The sequence below is a fragment of the Schistocerca nitens genome, chromosome 6 (genome assembly GCF_023898315.1).
Source record: "Schistocerca nitens isolate TAMUIC-IGC-003100 chromosome 6, iqSchNite1.1, whole genome shotgun sequence".
In the NCBI taxonomy this organism is placed as follows: Eukaryota; Metazoa; Arthropoda; class Insecta; order Orthoptera; family Acrididae; genus Schistocerca; species Schistocerca nitens.
Window position 1 is genome coordinate 450,092,097 of NC_064619.1, and position 19,547 is coordinate 450,111,643.

General features: G+C 40.4%; 1 protein-coding gene across 3 annotated transcripts in view; it reads left to right on the forward strand.

Annotated features, from left to right (window-relative positions):
* The window catches only part of LOC126263694 (SHC-transforming protein 1), a 99,163-nt gene that overhangs the window by 56,443 nt on the left and 23,173 nt on the right, over positions 1 to 19,547 (forward strand). For all 3 annotated transcript variants that reach the window (XM_049960819.1, XM_049960820.1, XM_049960821.1), the window contains exons 5-6: positions 8,652 to 8,825; positions 12,219 to 12,397. In XM_049960819.1, coding sequence (XP_049816776.1) covers positions 8,652 to 8,825; positions 12,219 to 12,397 — 353 coding nt within the window. The remainder of the gene's footprint in view (positions 1 to 8,651; positions 8,826 to 12,218; positions 12,398 to 19,547) is intronic.

Genomic DNA, 19,547 nt, shown 5'->3' on the forward strand with positions numbered 1-19,547 from the left:
CTGAGAAGAGTAACTTTGACTGAGAAAGAGTGCTTTTGGTAATCGGAGAGTTCTGACCCCTATTTATATGGCAGGCCATTCACAGTTGGCTTTTTTCTGAATGGCGATCTTGAAGGATCCGTCAGTTGGAAAGACAAAAGCTGAACCGTAAGATATACAGTGTCACGTAGCATACAAAAATAATGCAAATACAAGGATGGCAGCTATCGTTTTGCAGAATCCATTGGAGGAGCTTAACAGTGCTCATTATATTCCAGTCATAACTACATTACCTCCCGGCCAACAATGGCATACGATCATTTCATTTTTTCACCAAACACTGCAGCCAATAGAGGGAAGATCCATAGAGGTCTTACAGAAAGGAGCAGCTATCAAAGGGGACATCAGATGAAGAACTGGAATACTAGTTAAAAGGGATTATGACCCAATGGACAGAGATGAATGCTCATCATTGTAGCTCATTTAAAGCTAGCCACAATGAAGTCTTTGAGTTCTCTTACCATAGGTGAGCTTTTTACTGCTAAGATACGGAATCCTGTTGATTTTGGCCCTGCTGTACTTGACTTTGTTGGTCGCACATGCTGGCATAATGGGCTTTATAAGTTAGTTTTCATATGAAGACTCTGATGGTCTCTGTCATTGCGTTTTGCGTGTTGATGGCAGATTATGCTTGGGGCCTGAAGATAATGCTTTTTGGCATCAAAACTGGTAACATGTTTTGAATAAATGACATTGGATTACAGTACAGCTGTTGGCCTCAATTATCATTATTAAAGTACTTCATGTCCGTCTACTATCTTACAGTGTCCTCAATGGATTACCAAATAGTGAAGTTTTTGCATGATGCTACGACATCATATCATTTGGGAAGACTTTTGATAGAACCTTAAAACAGTATTATTGGCCAAGTGTATGCTGATCTGTCAGGTATTATTTAAGCCACTGTGAGGAGGACAATAATGGAAGTGTATGCTTCAGTTACCTGCGGAACATCTGGTACCAATCCTCGTGCAGTTGTTCCATTTTGCCAGATTGGAAATGACCTGCTGGGAAGGTTTCCAAAATCAGCAGATGGAAATAAATTGAGAGTAGTGTGCACTGACTGTGTGACATGCTACACTGTCAGCAAGGCTGTACCAACTGCCAAAGCTCCAGAAATCGCCAAGTGATGCACCACATGTAATGTTCTCGGATCATTAAAAAGTTTCAGTTGAGAGTGGTGTCAGAACTAATTTCACAATGTGGCATTGTCCATAGTCAACTGTCTTATCACCTGCAGTTGAATGGCCAAATGGAATATTTTAATAAGATGTTATCAGATATGTTATCAGTAAACATCGATATCAAACAGAGAGACCAGGGTATGATACTGCCTGATGTGTCATTTGAATACAGCACAGCAAAGTAAGACACTATAGATTTTCTTGTGATTTTTCCCGGTCGATGGCCGAGAGGCTGAAATAATGATGGGTAGTTGTGTTTGTTTCATCCTATATATGCCAGAGATGATTACATCAAATAGCTCATCTTCTGAACTGAAGAAGTATTGCAGCTACCAAGCATATGGATATCGGACACCTGTTACAAGGATCATGAAATGTTACAGTGCCAAACACCAATGTAAAAGCTACAATCCAGGTGAAAGATTATAGATTTTTACACCTGTCTGGAAGATTAGGCTAACTGAAAAATTATTAATGCACTTCTTTGTTCGGTACAGACGCCTATGATGCATGTCAAACATTATATATGAAGTTGAAGATGATCTTCCTACACTGAGCAGCTGAAAGTATGGAGATGTCCCCATAACCCTCACATTTCATTTTATCATAGTCCTGAAGTGCAGATCAAAATAAGTGCTTACACAGGGAACATGAAGATCGTAATGCCATAACCGAAATATCTCATTTGAATATAGCAGTGACTTTGAACATGTGACAACACTACCAGAAAGCGAGCGTCCACCATTGCTGCCGTATTGAGTAGTGATGGGGAGCTCGTGAATGAGTCGTTTAAATGAACGCTTCACTCCAGTGAAGTGTGAACTAACCACTCAATTTCAATGAACTGGTACTTCAAACTCTCCACAGATAGTACACTCCACACTTTTTTTCTAGTTCGTTCACTCACTCTCTTCCCCTCTCCCTCTCCCACTACATTGGCGCTACGTCACTCATTCTCCCTTCACTTCAATCCTCCCTGTACTGCCTGTCGACGAATCGCGCGGTGAAATACACTTAGAACAACAGTTGCACTTTGCTTTCACATAACCTATATCGGCGAAGAAACCCCAAATTTCACTACTTTTACGCGATCGCGTGTTGCTAGCCATTGTATAAACGTGAACAGACACAAAAACTGCTTTCGAATAAAATAAAGAGGGATTTTACCTGAAATCGTACCAATGACTACAGGTGACAGTTTACGTTTTGAATTTAGAGGGTTATTATTCTCAATAAAAATAAAATCTCCAGGAAAACTTCTGAATAATTACTTAACGTAGGTATATAGACTTTGTGACAGTGGTAAACATACTCATTCTATTTTGGATTAAATTTCAAAAGGAACATAAACTTGGACTGCATTTCGTTGGTAGCCCTAGTTTTCAGTCCATAAATACAACAAATAAGGTTTCACTTGGCAGATGAAGACTCTTTTTGGCGCTTCATGAGAAAATGTCGAGCAAGATTAAACGTAATACCTTCTTTATATGTGACAGGCTTCTCTGTTTATCTTTCCTTTGTCCCCTTCGACCATCCTGTATTTAAGTTAACTCAGACGCTGTAAGACGCAAAACGTTGCGTGCACGTTACTGCATAGTTCGGCCATCTGTTGGTAAAAATATGAAGTATTACGAAGCTTTATTGTACGAGCGAGGCGAAGCGAGCGTAGCTGCGGCTGAACGGCGAACTGGGCAACTTCGCCAGGCCTCCGTACTTCATGAATGAACTACTTCGTTTGAACGCTTCACGGCAAAGAGTGAAATGAATGAAGTACTTCACGGGAATGAACGAGTTCGACCCATCTCTAGTATTGAGGACCACTGACTAAATCAAAGATGCAGGAAGATAGTCCATCCTGAAACAGCAGATTACTGTTTTGCAAGTAGAGGAAGTAAAGTTGCATACTGTATGTCATGTGCCACAGTGTAGCTGCTGGCTGGCGTTGTACTTGTCACTGCTTTTTTTAAACTGCTACTTTACAAGGCTATATCAAACCATGTTTCTGACAATAATCTTGCAATAGCTGCTTACCGTAGGTTGGCTTCTTGAAAGATTTCTCTATGGGAAAAGCAATATATGAAATCACGTCTGGTAGAACTAAACAAGAAAAATTAATGTGAAACTGAAGTATTACAATGTTAAAAGGATCACTTGTGTAAAAATTTACTTGTATCTTAAGAACAAAAAAACTGAGGTTTACATTAACGAATTTGCCGCTAGACTAAGGCAAGATTTAATATTAAGTATTCAGTGTTCAGTTTTGGCCACTCCTGTCCTTGGCATACATACAATGAGGTGACAAAAGTCTTGGGGTAGTGATATGTACATATAGAGGAGGTAGTATTGCGTACACAAGGTATGAAAGGGCAGTGCATAGACGGGACTGTCATTTGGTAGTTGGACCTAGACACATTCCATTTAGGTAATTATTAGGGACTTCAACTGTGTGAAATAACTGCAGAAATTAGTGTGGGACATACGATGAACATATCCTTTAGGATAGTGTGGAAGAACTTGTGGGCTATCAAAGCAGATGACTGATAAGAGTGCCTGCAGTGCCACTCCTGGGCTCCTGACTGATCCTAGATGACTGGAAATCTGTGGCCTTGTCATATGTGTCCTGATTTTAATTGGGAAGAGCTGATGGTACGGTTAGAGCATGCACAGTCCCCACGAAGCCATGGACCTAAGTCGTAAACAAGGCACTGTCCAAGTTGTTGGTGGCTCCATATTGGTGTTGGCTGTGTTTACATGGAATGGACTGGGTGCTCTGGTCGACCTGATCATTGACTGTAAATGGTATGTTCGGTTACTTGGAGACCATTTGCAGCCATTCATGGACTTAAGTGTTCCCAAACAACAATTGAATTTTTTTGGATGGCATTGCACCAAGTCAGTGGGCCACCGTTGTTCTCAATTGATGTGAAAAACTTCTGGACAATTTGAGCGAATGATTCAGCCACCCACATTGCCCAGCATGAATCTCGTCAAACATTTATGGAACATAATCAAGAGGTCAGTTCATGCACAAAATCCTGCATCTGCATACTTTTGCAGTTATGGACAGTTGATGAGGCAGCATGGCCCAATATTTCTGCAGGGTACTTCCAACAACTTTTTGAGTCTCTACCACATCGAGGTCCGACATTATATTAGGAGGTATCCCAAATCTCTTGTCACATCAGTGTAAATGATCCACAAAAGGCATTGTAGAGATCTTAAGACTGCCACGTTTGTAATAACAGAACTACACTGATTAGGATACGAACTCGTCCATACAAGGCACAGCCAGGACAATCATGTAACAGCCATGCAGTTGAGAAACAGGTACACAGCTGGTTGTCAGTGAAGAGCTTAACCTTTGTAACCCTTAATATTTCAAGGCCTAATTATGTGATTTCAAACAAATAAAGATTACTTATAAGTAACAGAAGTTGACATCAATGGGCATTCAAAGTACTTCTTAGGTATCAGTGTAGATGATAATCTGACACTGCACGAGTATGTGGATATATTAACCAAAAATCTCAGTTCTGCTTGCTTTGAACTTAGCAAATCACCCTCCTTGCATTGATCTGCAGATGGAAGGGTTAGTATACTTCACATGTTTTCACTCAGCACTGTCCTATGGTATAACCTTCAGAGACAGTGACAAAGGTCCAAAAAGTTTCTGTTTTACAAAATTATGCAATATGAATATTGTATAAAATTGGCACCTAAAATCTTGTTCAGTGACCTTGGAGTCCAAGTTTATTTACTCTCTAATGGTATTAGTTAATAGCAAGTGTGAATTTAGGATGAACTGTAAAATTCAGAAGTAGAAATAATTTACACATACAGTGTGCATACTTTACCAGGATACAAAAATCATAACAAGTTGCTATTAGACATAACATAGAAAGAACACCATATTAGCCACATCTATAATCTTTCAAAATATCTGGATAAGGGATGTAAATTCCAGTTACATCAAATGTTCATATTAGAGTAGTTTTTAAGCACCCATATATACACCAATGAGCCAAAACATTTTGACCACCTGCTTAATTGTTTGCTTTGCTTTTAAAAGCAATGTTGTGACTGTTTTGCGTGGCATAGATATGACAATTCGTGGTAGGTTTCCTGCATATATGGCACAAGATGTCTATGCACGGGTCACAGGGTCTGCACAAATTGGTGGCTTGTGATTTCTGACTAGGAGCTAGTGCCCAATAACATCTCAGACATAAAATTTGAAATTTTCCCGGCAAATCAACCGTTCAAAAAGATTTTGGGCTTGCAGCCGGTCGTTGTAAACTTCATTGCACGATATTTTGGCTGGACAACTGCCGGCCATCTTCAGGTGAGCCGAACAAGGACTGATGAAGACATTCTCCGCTCCGTCTTATATAGTGCGCTGATAGTACTGCCGTGCATGGGTTGCAGTCATGGAGACAGAAGGGCCGCACCGCCCAGCGACAGCGCCCTCGCTGGTGGAACTGCAATACTCAGCTGCTGTCGGTATTGTCGCTGGCCGCAGCGAGACGAAGATGGTAGAAGACTTTGATAGTTGCAGCCAGCGACGATACTGACGGCAGCTGAGTACTGCAGTTCCACCAGCGAGGGCGTTGTCACAGGGCGGTGTGGCCCTTCTGTCTCCACGACTGCAACGCATGCTCAGCAGTACTATTAGCGCACTATATAAGATGGAGCGGAGAACGTCTTCATCAGTCCTCATTCAGCTCACCTGAAGATGGCTGGCAGTTGTCCAGCCGAAATACCGTGCAATGAAGTTTACGATGTCCGGCTGCAAGCCTGAAATTTTTTTGAACATCATCTCGGACACTGAGTGAATTCTGTGGCCAAGACATCACCTTGAGTTATCATCTTGCTCTTCAAACCACTGTAGCACAATTTTGTCCTTGTGGCAATCCACTGGGTTCTGGTTATCCACAATAATGTTCACGTGGACCACAGTGGTCAGGTTACTTGCAGTTAGTACCGTAGTTCCCATAGAAGCCCAGATGAATGTCTCCATAGTGTGATATAGTCCCCCCACCCCCTCCCAAACGTGCATCTGTGGTACAGTGCATGTTTTGAGCAGCCATTTACCTGGATGATAGCATATTCAGACATGACCATCAGTGTCTTGTAACAAGAAATGTGGTTAATTCGCCCAAGCAACCCATTTCCATTGGTCCACAGTCCTGTCTTGATGGCCTGTGCCCACTGCAATCATAATTGAGGATGCTGTTGCATCAACATTGGAATGTGTTGGGTCATCTGCTGCAGAGCCCCATTATGTTCGTCAATGCAGACAGAGTGGTGCACTCAAATACTTGTGCTTATACCAGTATTGTACTCTGTTTTCAGATTTGCCCTCCACATTCCGTGATGTGTAGGTGTCCAGCACCTTGTACCTACTCATGGTTTCACTGTCTTTCAGCCAATGTCAATAGATGCTCACAACTGTAGCATGTCAACAGCCAACAAGCTTGCACATTTCCAAGATGCTTGCTCCCAAGTGCTAGGTTATAACAGTATACATTTTGTAAAAGTCTCTTATGTCAGTGGGTGTCCCCAGCTATAGCCCATATTATCACTAGAAAGATTCCCCATTCATCACTGCTCTGCTTGTGTACTTTCCTTACCACATCATATACCCTCAACACAACCACGTAGTATTCAGTCTCTCAATGGACAGAGGTCATAATGTTTTGGCTCATCAGTATAAATAGCTGATAATATTCTGTGCAAATTTACAATAAATACTTAGTATGGAGTATTATTTACATACAATAGTTATGTAATAGGGAGATCAGTGCTCTCACAGAATAACTGAATTTCTGATAAAGTAATCCAGAAGTAATTCCACTAATTGTCAGTGTGAGTAGATTAGCACTGTCTGGTAGTAAGCTTCATAGGAGCAGCTTGTATTGACTGCTTTGCATGTTAATGTATATTTTGATTCTTTCCATATTCCTCGAGGCTCTCCACTATCTCGAGATTCGTAGACAATTGTGTGTGAATGAATGACATGAGAACTCTATGGGTTTGACAGCTAAATTGAAGTTGACCTATGAGGAGAATATGCTACCGCTGATTTGCAATTCGTAATGCAGTTTGGCATCCTCGTGGCAAATTCTACCTTTTGTGATAACTTTTACAGTTAACACACAGCTGGTCCCATTAAATATATATCATCTCCATCAAGCATTCTGCATATCCTACTCAGATATCTTCCTTGGAGTGGCCACATGAAGGACAGCTGATAGCCATAGCTGAGGTGAAGACACAATCGTATCCTTAAGAATGCACGGCACTGTTCAACCTATATACCTATGACCTGGCAGTAATTCTGTTGTAAATTTTTGTATGCTGATGACATTTATTTAGTCTCTCACTCAATTAATCTCTGAACCTTAAGAAATAATGACAGAGTAAACGGTGTGCACTGGAAAAGAATTTCAGGAGTTTGGAAACTAGAACCAGACCCACCAAAGATAGAAGTTCCAGAATTCCATGTAAAAAACAAATACGCAAGCTGTTGTTTGCAACTATAATTCAGTTGGGTTCTACAACTCAAATCTTATCAACTGGGCTGGTGAATTGCCTTGAGCCCATTAGTACTTTCAATCATGTGGTCGCATGAGAATTGGAATCATCTTCAGCCCAGCAAAGCTGTCTATAAGTCGAAAACACAATTTCCTGATTTCTAGGTTTTGGCTTACATTGCTTCGCCTGTTGCTACTCTCTGTGGTTGGGGATGATGGCCCTCCAACCTGTGACAGCAATGAGATAGTTCCCACACGCTGTACTGGTTGCATGCTTTAGCCAAGTTGCTGGAAGAAAATATTCAGGCTGGCTCTGCAGCTATTTCTTATTTAGTTTTACTGTTTATAATTATTTCATTTGTAATTGTTAACTATGAAAACTGAACATTCATTTTTGATTATCCAAAGGATGATTATCCAAAAGAATCAAATGCATTATAAACTCCCCTGCATTTTACGTATGAGACAAAGGTGAAACCACCATAATGTTAGATTTATATACAATTAAATATGACCTGTGTATAGTAATAAATTCCTGTTCCCATATGAAAGCAATTGGTCTCAAATATGTCACAGACATCATTCACAAAAATTTCTGTTTGAAAATGGCCATAGGGCAAACCTGGCTAGTATTGAAAAATAAAATACTGTTCAAATAAATGTTCAGCTTGTGCCAATAAACTAAACAGTATATGGTGGACAAAGAAAGAAAATACTTTGAGGCTGAAACTAATGGATTCTTCAAAATTTGTGAAGATTTAAAAGGATTCTAACTTTCAGTGGTTACAAAATGTGTGGCTGAATTCAAACATCACTGTACTTCTGACACAATGTTTACCCATTAAATATGATGATCCGCAACATTCATTTACAATTGGTATTGGCATGCCAACAGGTTGAGAAGAGAGTTCAACGAGCAATCGCAGAACATCCAGTAATGGACTATGCTGGCTCCAATGTGAATCTAACTGTGTCCAGTTCACGTCTAGTGCTAACTCTCCTAGAAACAGGGCGCATTATTGCTGCACATGATATGCCACGAATTTCTTTTGCATCTGGTGGTGACACGGTATGTATGTTTTCTAGTTTCGTCACTACAAAATTTTCTTATTCTGTTTACATTTTTGTCACTGTATTCTATTAACTGAGTGAGGTTGCACAATTATTACATTCCCCATGAGTGCTGATACATTTTGTCCATAATTGCCATAGCTAATCCTCTCTGTCATCCATATTCAGTTGTTAGTACTCCATCTTCGAAGACCTTGGTGTGGACAAGGCAGTAACTTGCAACTTTCCATCTTTCCATGTTCATTTCATTACTCCCTCCCTACCCTTCCACCACCACCCCACCCCATTCTCTCTCTCTCTCTCTCTCTCTCTCTCTCTCTCTCTCTCTCTCTCCCCCCCCTCTCTCTCTCCCCCTCTCCCCCCCCTCTCTCTCTCCCCCTCTCCCCCCCTTCTCCGATTCCCTCCCTCCCTCCTGGAGCTGGGGTCTGTTTACCAACAATTAGAACATCATCCTGTTCCGGTTCAGACATCAGTTTTTGCTCTCACATTATTATGTGTTGATCTTTGTTTATACTGAACTGTGGATTGAAATGTAAATTGCACTGAGATAATACTTCCGCAGTGCCAGCACAGAGGATACTTTATAGCCTTCTGCCGAAATATGTAATGTTGTCTTAAAGGTTTGTTTAGACTTCGTGAAGCAGAAGGAATTCCTGTACAGTTGATTGCAGGGACTGTTTCTAAAATTTAAATTAGAACAGCAATAATAGAAGTGCTCGTGGGTTGAGGAGGCACTGAAATGGACTGTATTTAAGAAACTAGATCTGTCACCCTTAATAAAAAATCCCAGGAACATCTTAGAATTTGCAAAGCATTGTGCCATTGATAGGCTAATCCTTAAGAAGGTAGCAAGGTGTGTCAAAGCACTTAGTGCTGGTCTGATGTGGGCAGGTCAGCTTATTTGGTCTTTGGTTGTCCGCTGACCATGATGGCCAAGTATTGGTTGAAAGAACTTCTCTAAAACATCAAATTTCCAGATATATTTTTTAATATACTACCATCAGTAAAAACAAATGCCAATTACTACAAGGATAATTAACAGTTAAATACTATGCAAGGTATTAAATTAAATTAAATTAAATTAAATTAAATGTCACAGTAGCCAGGTGCCCCTCTGACTGTGATGGCTAGTTTTATACTTTAGCTGTTATAATGGGACCAACCAGTTGCTAAAAATGCTGCTCAACATGATGTGCTTCACTTTAATGACTGCTTCACAGCATGTGTCATCTGTTGTCTTCCCACCAGCACCGTTTTTTCTGAAATGCACAGGTGAGAACACTCCCTACAACATACCCTTCATCCCTGTAACCCCCCTGTCTCAATCTTTACTAGTTCATGATCTCTATCTACCTATCCCCTTCCCTGTTCCCACTTCAATACTACTCACACTTTCTATCCCACCAGTGCACCTACATAGTTCTTTTCTGTTCTCTACTTGTCTCCTCTCCCTTTCCTCCTCCCCTTTCACTCCCCAACTCTCCAGTGACACCTCCTGATGCTGCACTTAGAAGCCTTGTCTTGTCCTCGCCACATTTCTGCACCCTCCCACAGGCAAGAGTGACATCTTCCCCCACCCTACCCTGCTATCCCTCTCCTCACCTATTCCTTACCCCCACTATCCATCCCTGATAATTGCTGCTCATGTCGGACGCAGCCGCAGTCGGGCTTTAGTGTCTGCAAACAGTTGTTTCTGTGTGTGGTGGGGGGGGAGGGGTGGGGGGCTGCGCGCGTGTGTGTATGTGCACTTCTGGTGAAGGAGAAAGTTGAAATATTTCTGACATTCATTTTTTCCACATTGTTGTTTTTTGGCAGTTTTCATAGCTATAGTGTGAATATTGCCTTTATTCTGTTTCTGAGTTCATCTGGGTTAAAGTAGTTTTACTGTTCATGATTTCTTGGAAGTTATTGTCCCAGGGACTCTGCTGAGTTCATTTAGGTTGAAGTAGTTTTACTGTTCATGATTTCTTGGAAATGATTGAAGGAATCTTCCAACACGTGTGATGTTTGTGAATGTGTATAGATAACTATGTGACCCATTTTTATTTAAGAGGAACTTGTAAGCCCTGTTAATCATAGCTGTGATAACATCAAGCATGTTGAGTGAGGAGAAACTACAAATGGTGACATCAGTGAGTATTATTAGATTTAAAAACTGTGGGTGCCTTTGTTTGAATAATTGCCAATCAAGGAAATTAAGACATATTTGTAAACACCTCCTTGATTATATCTACAATTGACAGTCTTTACTCAAATAGTGTTTGTACAAAATTTTTCTTTTCAGGAACGCATCTTCTGGTCTAAAATTGTCAGCTTATGGTGTTCAGCGTATTATGTGATCTGTTGTACTAGCCGGTATTCAGACTATATCTCACTCCTGTACTGTATTTCTTCAAGAAAAGTAATTTGCATAAAATAATGAATGAAAGTTATTCAGTCAAAATTTGAAAATTTGTTGGAGCTATGTGATGCATTTTGATTGCATGCAGCTGGAGTCATACCTACTTAAAATCATAGCATTTAGCTTTAATTAAGAAAATACTTGGAAATTGCAGGGAATCTCTTAAGAAAACAGCAAGAAGAGGTCTTGTATGGTCAGTTAAAGAGTGCTGCTCAAGTGTTTAACATACATATCATGACGATTGAGGAAGGCATTGAAATCATTCAGATGTGTGCTTGTAGTATTTTAACACGTTGTTATAAGCCAGAAGAAATGTAACAGAGATGCTCAGTGAGGATAAATGGGAGCAGCTGGAAGAAAGGAGACGCTCTTGTGAAAGCTTCTGAAATAAATTGAGGGAACTGGGATTCAGAACAGATTAGTCATCAGCTCTACTTCCCATTGTCACTTCTCATAAGAATTGCAAGAATAAGATAAGAGATTAGATGTGTACAAAACCATAGATGCAGTGACTCTTTCCTCACTGTGACTGGAGTGGACAGAGAATATCTGGCATTGGTACAAATTATTCTCCATCATTCACTGTTTCGAAATGATGTGTGTTTGTATGGCGGAGGGGAGGAGGTTATAAGTGTGTAGCTAAATGTCGATCTGCCATCAATATACACAAATTCCCTGTCACCCTGTATTTAGAAAAGCAGACAGAATCATTGGGCAGAATCAACTGCTGGTTAATAAATGGGCTAAAAAAGATCAAGGCTTAAAACGCATATTTCTCTCCCCCCTCACTCACTTCCATTCCTCCCTCTGCATCCTCTCTTCCTCTCCTCATTTGCATCTCCCTTGTAGTACTTCTTTGTATCATGCTTATTTACAAAAATCATTTTATGTGTAGTTGTGCAGAATTTGTAGTTTCAAGAAGTTTCGCAAAAATTTATTGTTTTTCCTTTCAAAAATGAAGCATTTTCATGTGTTTTACTGATGTTGTAGGACACATTAGATTTTGTAGCGTATGTTGCAAAAGATGCCAATGACTGGCGTGCCTGTTATGTGCTGGAATGTGGTGGAGGACTGGCTCAGGACGTAATCATCACAGTAGGGCAGGCATTCCAGATGAGGTATAAGGAGTTCTTAACGCTTCCCACCACAGCATTGTCAGCATCACTTATGTAAGTATCGGTATAAGGAATCTAGTTTACAATAAGTAGAGTAGTGCACTTTCTTAGTGTAGAAACAGCTGTATGCAACCAGTGATAAAAAATAATAGTTACCACCTCTTGTTGATTTGGAATCAATGTATGAGGGTGAATCAAATAAGTATGATTCTTGGCCTTGCACGTGGAGTAGTCTCAAGTGATGGTTCCTGTTGCTATCTGTGTTGGGTGGGGCATGAGAAGTGGGCAATCAATCCAGTGAGGCCACTTGCTTCCATCGTGTGTGTGTGTGTGTGTGTGTGTGTGTGTGTGTGTGTGTGTGTGGGCTAAAGTTCAGGAGGAGGGAGACTCGTTTCCGGCATGTGCAGATGTTGGGCAACAAATGCTTCTTACTACTGAGAGGCTTTGAGTGTGGTTGGACAGGTATACTGCCACAAACAATGTAATTTATTGATGACAGAAGTGATTCTTCTGCAATACAATGTGTGCCCCCATCCCCCCATAGCAGCCTTGAACAAACAAAAATTGTAGCGACTAGGCTGGGAAACACTTGAGCACCCTCTCAATAGCCCAGACCTATCTCCCTGTGACTTTCATCTCTTTGGTCCACACAAAGCAGTTCTGGGAGCTCAAAAATCCAACAGTGATGCTGTGGTTAAAGGCAGTGCATGCAGTTGGCTGCAGGCACAACCAATTGCATTCTGTGAGGATGGACTATCAAAGTCATCTATTTGCTGTGAAATACATGTTTCAAAAGCCGGTAACTATTTAGAAAAACGACATGCACTCATATTTTTTATTGTCAATTTTTTAAAAAAAAAGTGTCATTTACTTTTGATTGACCCTCATATTTTCCATTTACTTCTGGCTGTGGTTCCTTTGTAACTGTTACTCCAGTAACTCCTCCCCCACCCCAATTCTTTAAAGAATCGAACTCCCGTGTATAAATCATCTTCTGACATCTGATTACTTAACAAATGGATTGTTGAGTATAGTCTGGGTAGTTAAACTGTCTAAAGATATATACAGTTTTTAACTTTAATACTGGGCGTATTGTATTAAGCATTTAACATAAGATTACACCTTTTAATGAGTAGATTATGGCATCCTTTTAAATTTGGTAGGTAATTGTATGAAATTATGAAAATCAAATTTTTGTTGCCCCTGGGAACCAATAGATAAACAACCTGCGACTGACACTGGATGACCATTTTAACCTTTTAGTAATACAGATGTTTTTCTATGTAGAGCCCTCTCCTTCCATTACGGGTGCTGTAAGGCATTGGCATTGTTAAATTTTATTTATATGACATATAATACTCCTGAGAAATGTAGTGGGCAGTGGGGCTGTAGTAATAAAGTTTCAGCTATTATATCGAAATAAATGAATTTATGTCGTTATTTTATATTTGTATGCAGTTGTGCATATGTAGTCTTCGTGGTGTCACCGCCAGACACCACACTTGCTAGGTGGTAGCTTAAATCGGCCGCGGTCCATTAGTACATGTCGGACCCGCGTGTCGCCACTGTCAGGATCGCAGATCGAGCGCCACCACACGGCAGGTCTCGAAAGACTTACTAGCACTCGCCCCAGTTGTACGGACGACATTGCTAGCAACTACACATACGAAGCCTTTCTCTCATTTGCCGAGAGACAGTTAGAATAGCCTTCAGCTAAGTCCCTGGCTACGAACTAGCAAGGCGCCATTAACCATATCTGGAGAGAGTCTCACTTGTATTATCAAGAGAAATGTACCACAAAGAATTAAAGTTAAGTATACGAGAAGCTCCGTTCTTTTCTTTATAGCTTTCATCACGTATCCTGTTTCAGACTTAACGCAAGACGGCTTGAGTTGACGCATGCCCTTTCGGCTACCTCCCTTGTGTCTAGACTGTCTTGTCTACACACAGCAGTCTTGCTACACTATGAAATCCCTCTGTACAAGAATATTTTAGCTCTCACTAGTGGACACAGACAACAGCATTTTCTTCTGGCCTCTCCATTATTCTGCTGGAATGAAATGATCATATGGCATTTATTGGCCAGGATATCCCCTTAGGGGTTCAACTGCCATATTGCAAGTATTTTTGTTTGACGCCACTTCAGCGACTTGCATGTCAGTGATGATGAAAATGATGATGGACACACAACACCCAGTCCCCCTGATGGGGATCAAACCCGGGCCCCCTTGCGTGGTAGGCGGTAATGCTACCACTGTGATACGGAGGCGGACTGTTGGTCTGCTGTAGTGCTGTGGCACAAGGAAGATTTCAATGTGTTCCTGGACTGCAGACAAAAAATTCTCTGACACATCCCTGTCACACCTAAAAAAGGGGCGGGAAGAGGATGACATGTAAAATATTAGTGTCAAATCCACAGTTATTGAGATCAGGAGGCTGATGGGTGACATTCCCAAAAATAATTCAGCCGAAATTTAGTTGAATAGAACCTCCTCAAACTTTTTAAAATCTTTTTTCAAGCTTCAGTGTACTGAGAAATCATTCCTCTTCCTGTAGTTATGTGCACACCCACATTCCTGTGTAGAGGTTGGAGTGGTCAGGAGAATTGGAGGGGGTTATTATCAAGTGAAATGTTTAGTTGCTCTGGGTATTGTATACACACACAAGAGCAAAGGTCTGAGATTCAATTCCCACTCAGTCAGAATTTTTATCTGTCACTTATTTCTTCTTTCACTCTGGCAGTTCTTATTAAAGTGAAAACTGCAGAGTCCACATTAAACTGCAGGACCCCTGTAACTATCTGGGTGAGTCAGTCCTGTGGAAGGCAAGGGCAATGCCTACTAAATCACTTTACCTTCAGCCTGAGGACACCTTATCAAGAATTTACTTATCCTTTTGTCAGTGGGAAACCAAGTTTTTTATAAATATTTTCTTTAATAATTTGTATCCTGCACTCCCATTTTTAGAAACATGTAATAACATTTCTCTGATTTTACACTTTCATAAATTTATTCCATTTTCTGTCTAATTGAAATTTGAGATGACTGACTAAAAGTAAGTAATCAACTAGCCAAGGTTTGCTGTACAAAATTAGAAATGTAACTTCCTGTTAAATTGAACAATGAGAAAATTTAGGTTTAACTAGATCCAAGCTCTGAGCCAGGCTGTAATGCATGAGGAAATGTCTCAGTGGGTAAAGCATTGTACACTAAAAGTAGACATCCTGATTAATGCCCCATATGACTTTACTATTTCTGGAAAATTAATCATGCTTTTTTACATAATATTTATCTGAGCATTACATAACAGCTTTAAGAAATATTTGAAAGGAAAAAATATATTTATTGTTTTTAATGTGTATATGATAAGGAATGTATAAATACACTGATCCAAAATTTAAACTTTTCACTATGTTTTTATTATTTGAAAAACTTGTGGAACTGCAGTTGGGTGTAAATGACAAAGAAATATATATTTCTTCATGTTTACACTTAACACCCTAAAGACTCAAACTAAAAGTGAGTTCGCTACTGCTGCATGGTTTAAACTAGAGCTCTGCATCTGCATGGCGAAACTGCACGAGCCACATTCCAGCAGTGTAATGGTCACCCAAATACTGCTGTTGTAACTGAACATCCTCTACAGTGTGTCAACATGTTGCCTTGGCTTGCTCACTCACTTGTTCTGCCTCCAATCAAGCATATGTGGCACATCATCAGACAACAACTCTAGTGTCATCCACATATAGCATTAACGATCCCTGTATTGTCTGATGCAGTGCAGCAGACATTGGAACTCCATCCCACAAACTGACATATAGCACCTGCACAACACAGTACATTCACATTTTCGTGCTTGCATTCAACACGTCTGTTATTAATGTACCAGCATTTCACATCTCAGTGGCTTATCTCTCACTTACGAGGGGCATTTGAAAAGTCCGTGCAAAAATAAAAACTACTTACGTGTTTGGGGTAAACCTACTTTATTTTTCGACGTAGTCTCCTTTTAGACTTATCCACTTTGTCCAACGCTGTTCTAATTTGTTGATCCTTTCATAATATCAGGACTTGTCCAAGTCTGTAAAATAGCTATTAGTTACTTCAATCACCACCTCATTTGAATAAAATTTTTGTCCCACCAGCCATTTCTTCAAATAGGGGAACAAATAGTAGTCTGATGGAGCCAAGTATGGAGAATAGGGGGGATGTGAAATGAGTTGGAATCCTGTTTCCAATCATTTTGCGACCACAACTGCTGAGGTGTGTGCTGGTGCATTGTCGTGATGGAAAGGGACTTTTTTGCGGTCCAGTCATCGGCGTTTTTCTTGCAGCTCTGTTTTCAAATGGTCCAGTAACTATGAATAATATGCACCTGTACTAGTTTTACCCTTTTCCAGATAGTCGATGAGGCTTATCCCTTGCGAATCCCAAAAGACAGTCGCGATAACCTTTCTGGCCGAAGGAATGGTCTTTGACTTTTTTGGTGCAGATTCTCCCTTGGTAACCCATTGTTTAGATTGCTGTTTGGTCTCAGGAGTATAGTAATGTATCCATGTTTCATCCACAGTGACGAAATGAAGCTTAAAGTCCTGCAGATTCTTCCTGAACAGCTGCATACCATCCTTGCAACACTTCACATAATTCCGTTTTTGGTCAAACATGAGCAATCGCGGAACCCATCTTGCGGATAGCTTTCTCATGTCCAAATGTTTATGCAAAATATTATGTACCTGTTCATTCAAGATGTCCACAGCACAAGCAATCTCACGCATCTTAACTCTTCTGTCATCCATCTCTATATCATGAATCTTATCAATGATTTCTGGAGTCGTAACCTCCACAGGGTGTCCAGAACATTCAGCATCACTTGTGCCCATATGGCCACTCCGAAAATTTTGAAACCACTTATAAACTGTCACCGTGTAGAGTCACCGTAATATTTTATCAAGCTTCTCTTTAGTCCCCTGAGGCGTTTTGCCTTTCGTAAAGTAATGTTTAATCGCCACACGAAATTCATTTTTGTCCATTTTTTGACAATCATTTGACTTCCTTGATTGAGACGAATGCAAAAACACAAAAAAGAGACCAATATGGCTGAAACTTGGTGTGCATTCTTTCCAAAGATGCTACTAACTAAAAATGACCTCGATATGCACGGTGGTGCCATCTCTTGGACGTAGCACGGACTTTTCAAATGCCCATTGTACGTTAACCTCTGGACTTGCAATGTTAATCACTTACATATATTACCTAGCCAAATGAATTCCTGAAATTTCGTTACTCTACGTAAGTATTTTTGGTGTTGCGGTGTTTTTGTCAATCAGTGTATTTAGCTGTTGATTTTCCATTTTTCCTGTGGATAACTTGTATGCTGTGTACATGAAATTCAATAAATATTACCACAGTGGCCGTGTATAATTATGTATAATAAAAATTAAAGTGACAACAATATTATGAAAAGGATATACTGCTAGTCACTATATAGAGGAGACACTGCGCCACCAATGGACACAACAAAAAGACAGCTATACATTTTAGTTTTCAGCCAAAAGGCCTTCTTCCAAAGTAGAAAATGCATACACACACACATTCACACAAGCACAACTCTCACACACATGGTCACTGTCTGTGGCTGGACTTAAAGCGGCAATTGAATATTGTAAGTTATTGTAGGTCATTCATTTAACTGTAGGACTAAATTTGTGTGGATGTATAGTTGGTGAAATAATGCTCACTTTCAACCTGCAGTTAAAGTCTCATTGATACTGAGACATGTTTTGCACAGAACAATTGAAAAAGATTTACGTTGAGAAGTGTGAAAAGCATCAGCTTTGTTTATAATTAACAAAAAAAATGCAATCCAGTTACACGTGACTCACATGAATAAATGAAGCAAATGAATAGGACTTGTTACAGATAATATTAACTGCACTGACCAGAAAGAGGAAGGAACACAAGGTGGAAGGGTAAGCAGAGATGAGCATTATTTGAATAAATTTCCATCTAGATAATTGTTCAAATAATTAGATTATGTCAATAAATTAACCAGAGATAGAGGGATTAGTCCTCTCCAAAAATGCAAATAATAATTTTTCACTTGTTATTTGTAACTTAGATAGTGAATAAAATAGAATGCCACCACATTTCCTTTGTTTACTTCTTGTACTGTATTCTGTAACTAGTATTTGTTCCCTTGGCTCATTGCAGTTTCTGTTTAATAAATAACTTATTAATGGTTTGTAACAATATTATCAAAGGGGAAGTTGCTACTCACTATACAGTGGAGATGCTGGGTCGCAGATAGGCACGACAAAAAGACTGTCACAATATGAGCTTTTGGCCAACAAGGCCTTTACGAAAATATACCACACAGGACTACAGCAGCTGGCAGCTTAAACCACACTGCGAACAACAACAACAACAACAGTGCACGATGGGAACGAGAACTGGGTGGGGGTAAGGAGGAGACAGGGCCGGAGAGGGGGAGGGATAGCAGGTTAGAGGTGGGGGACAGTGAAGTGCTGCTGGGGCGTGCATAAGGGCGAGGCGGAGAGAGGGTAGGGCAGGTAGGTTCAGTCAGGAGGCAGGGGTGAGGTGGGGGGGGGGGGGATGTGCACTGCTGCTGTTGCTCACAGTGTGGCTTCAGCTGCCAGAGGCTATAGTCTGTGTGTGTGTGTGTGTGTGTGTGTGTGTGTGTGTGTGTGTGTGTGTGTGTGTGTGTGTGAGAGAGATCTAGTTTCGACAAAGGCCTTGTGCAGACTATCTCCTCTATATGGTGAGTAGCAACTTTCCTTTTCATAGTATTATTAGTAATGCTTTGTAACGAAATGTGATTCAGTGGTTCAAGTTCTAAACTTCAAAGGTAAAGGTTTGAGGTGCGATCCCCCGCTTGTCGTAAGATTTTTTTATGTCACTGATTGCTTCTTTCCTCTGCAACAATGAGAAAAGTGCCAATTCAAGTTGCATTGTGTTTTAGAGTTTGTGTTGAACTGTAGGGCCCCCACTAGCTGGCTGTAGAAGTCAGTTGAGAGGTGGAAGGTTGGCAAGGGCACACCACCATACGTGGCAAAGCAGAGCACAGCTTTACTTGCTTTACACCATAACAAATGTAACGTAAAAATGATGCTAGGCAGTTACACTGCTGATGCGACCCAATTCAGCTGACGCTGAGCTTACCAGTACTTCCACATTAGTGACATGAA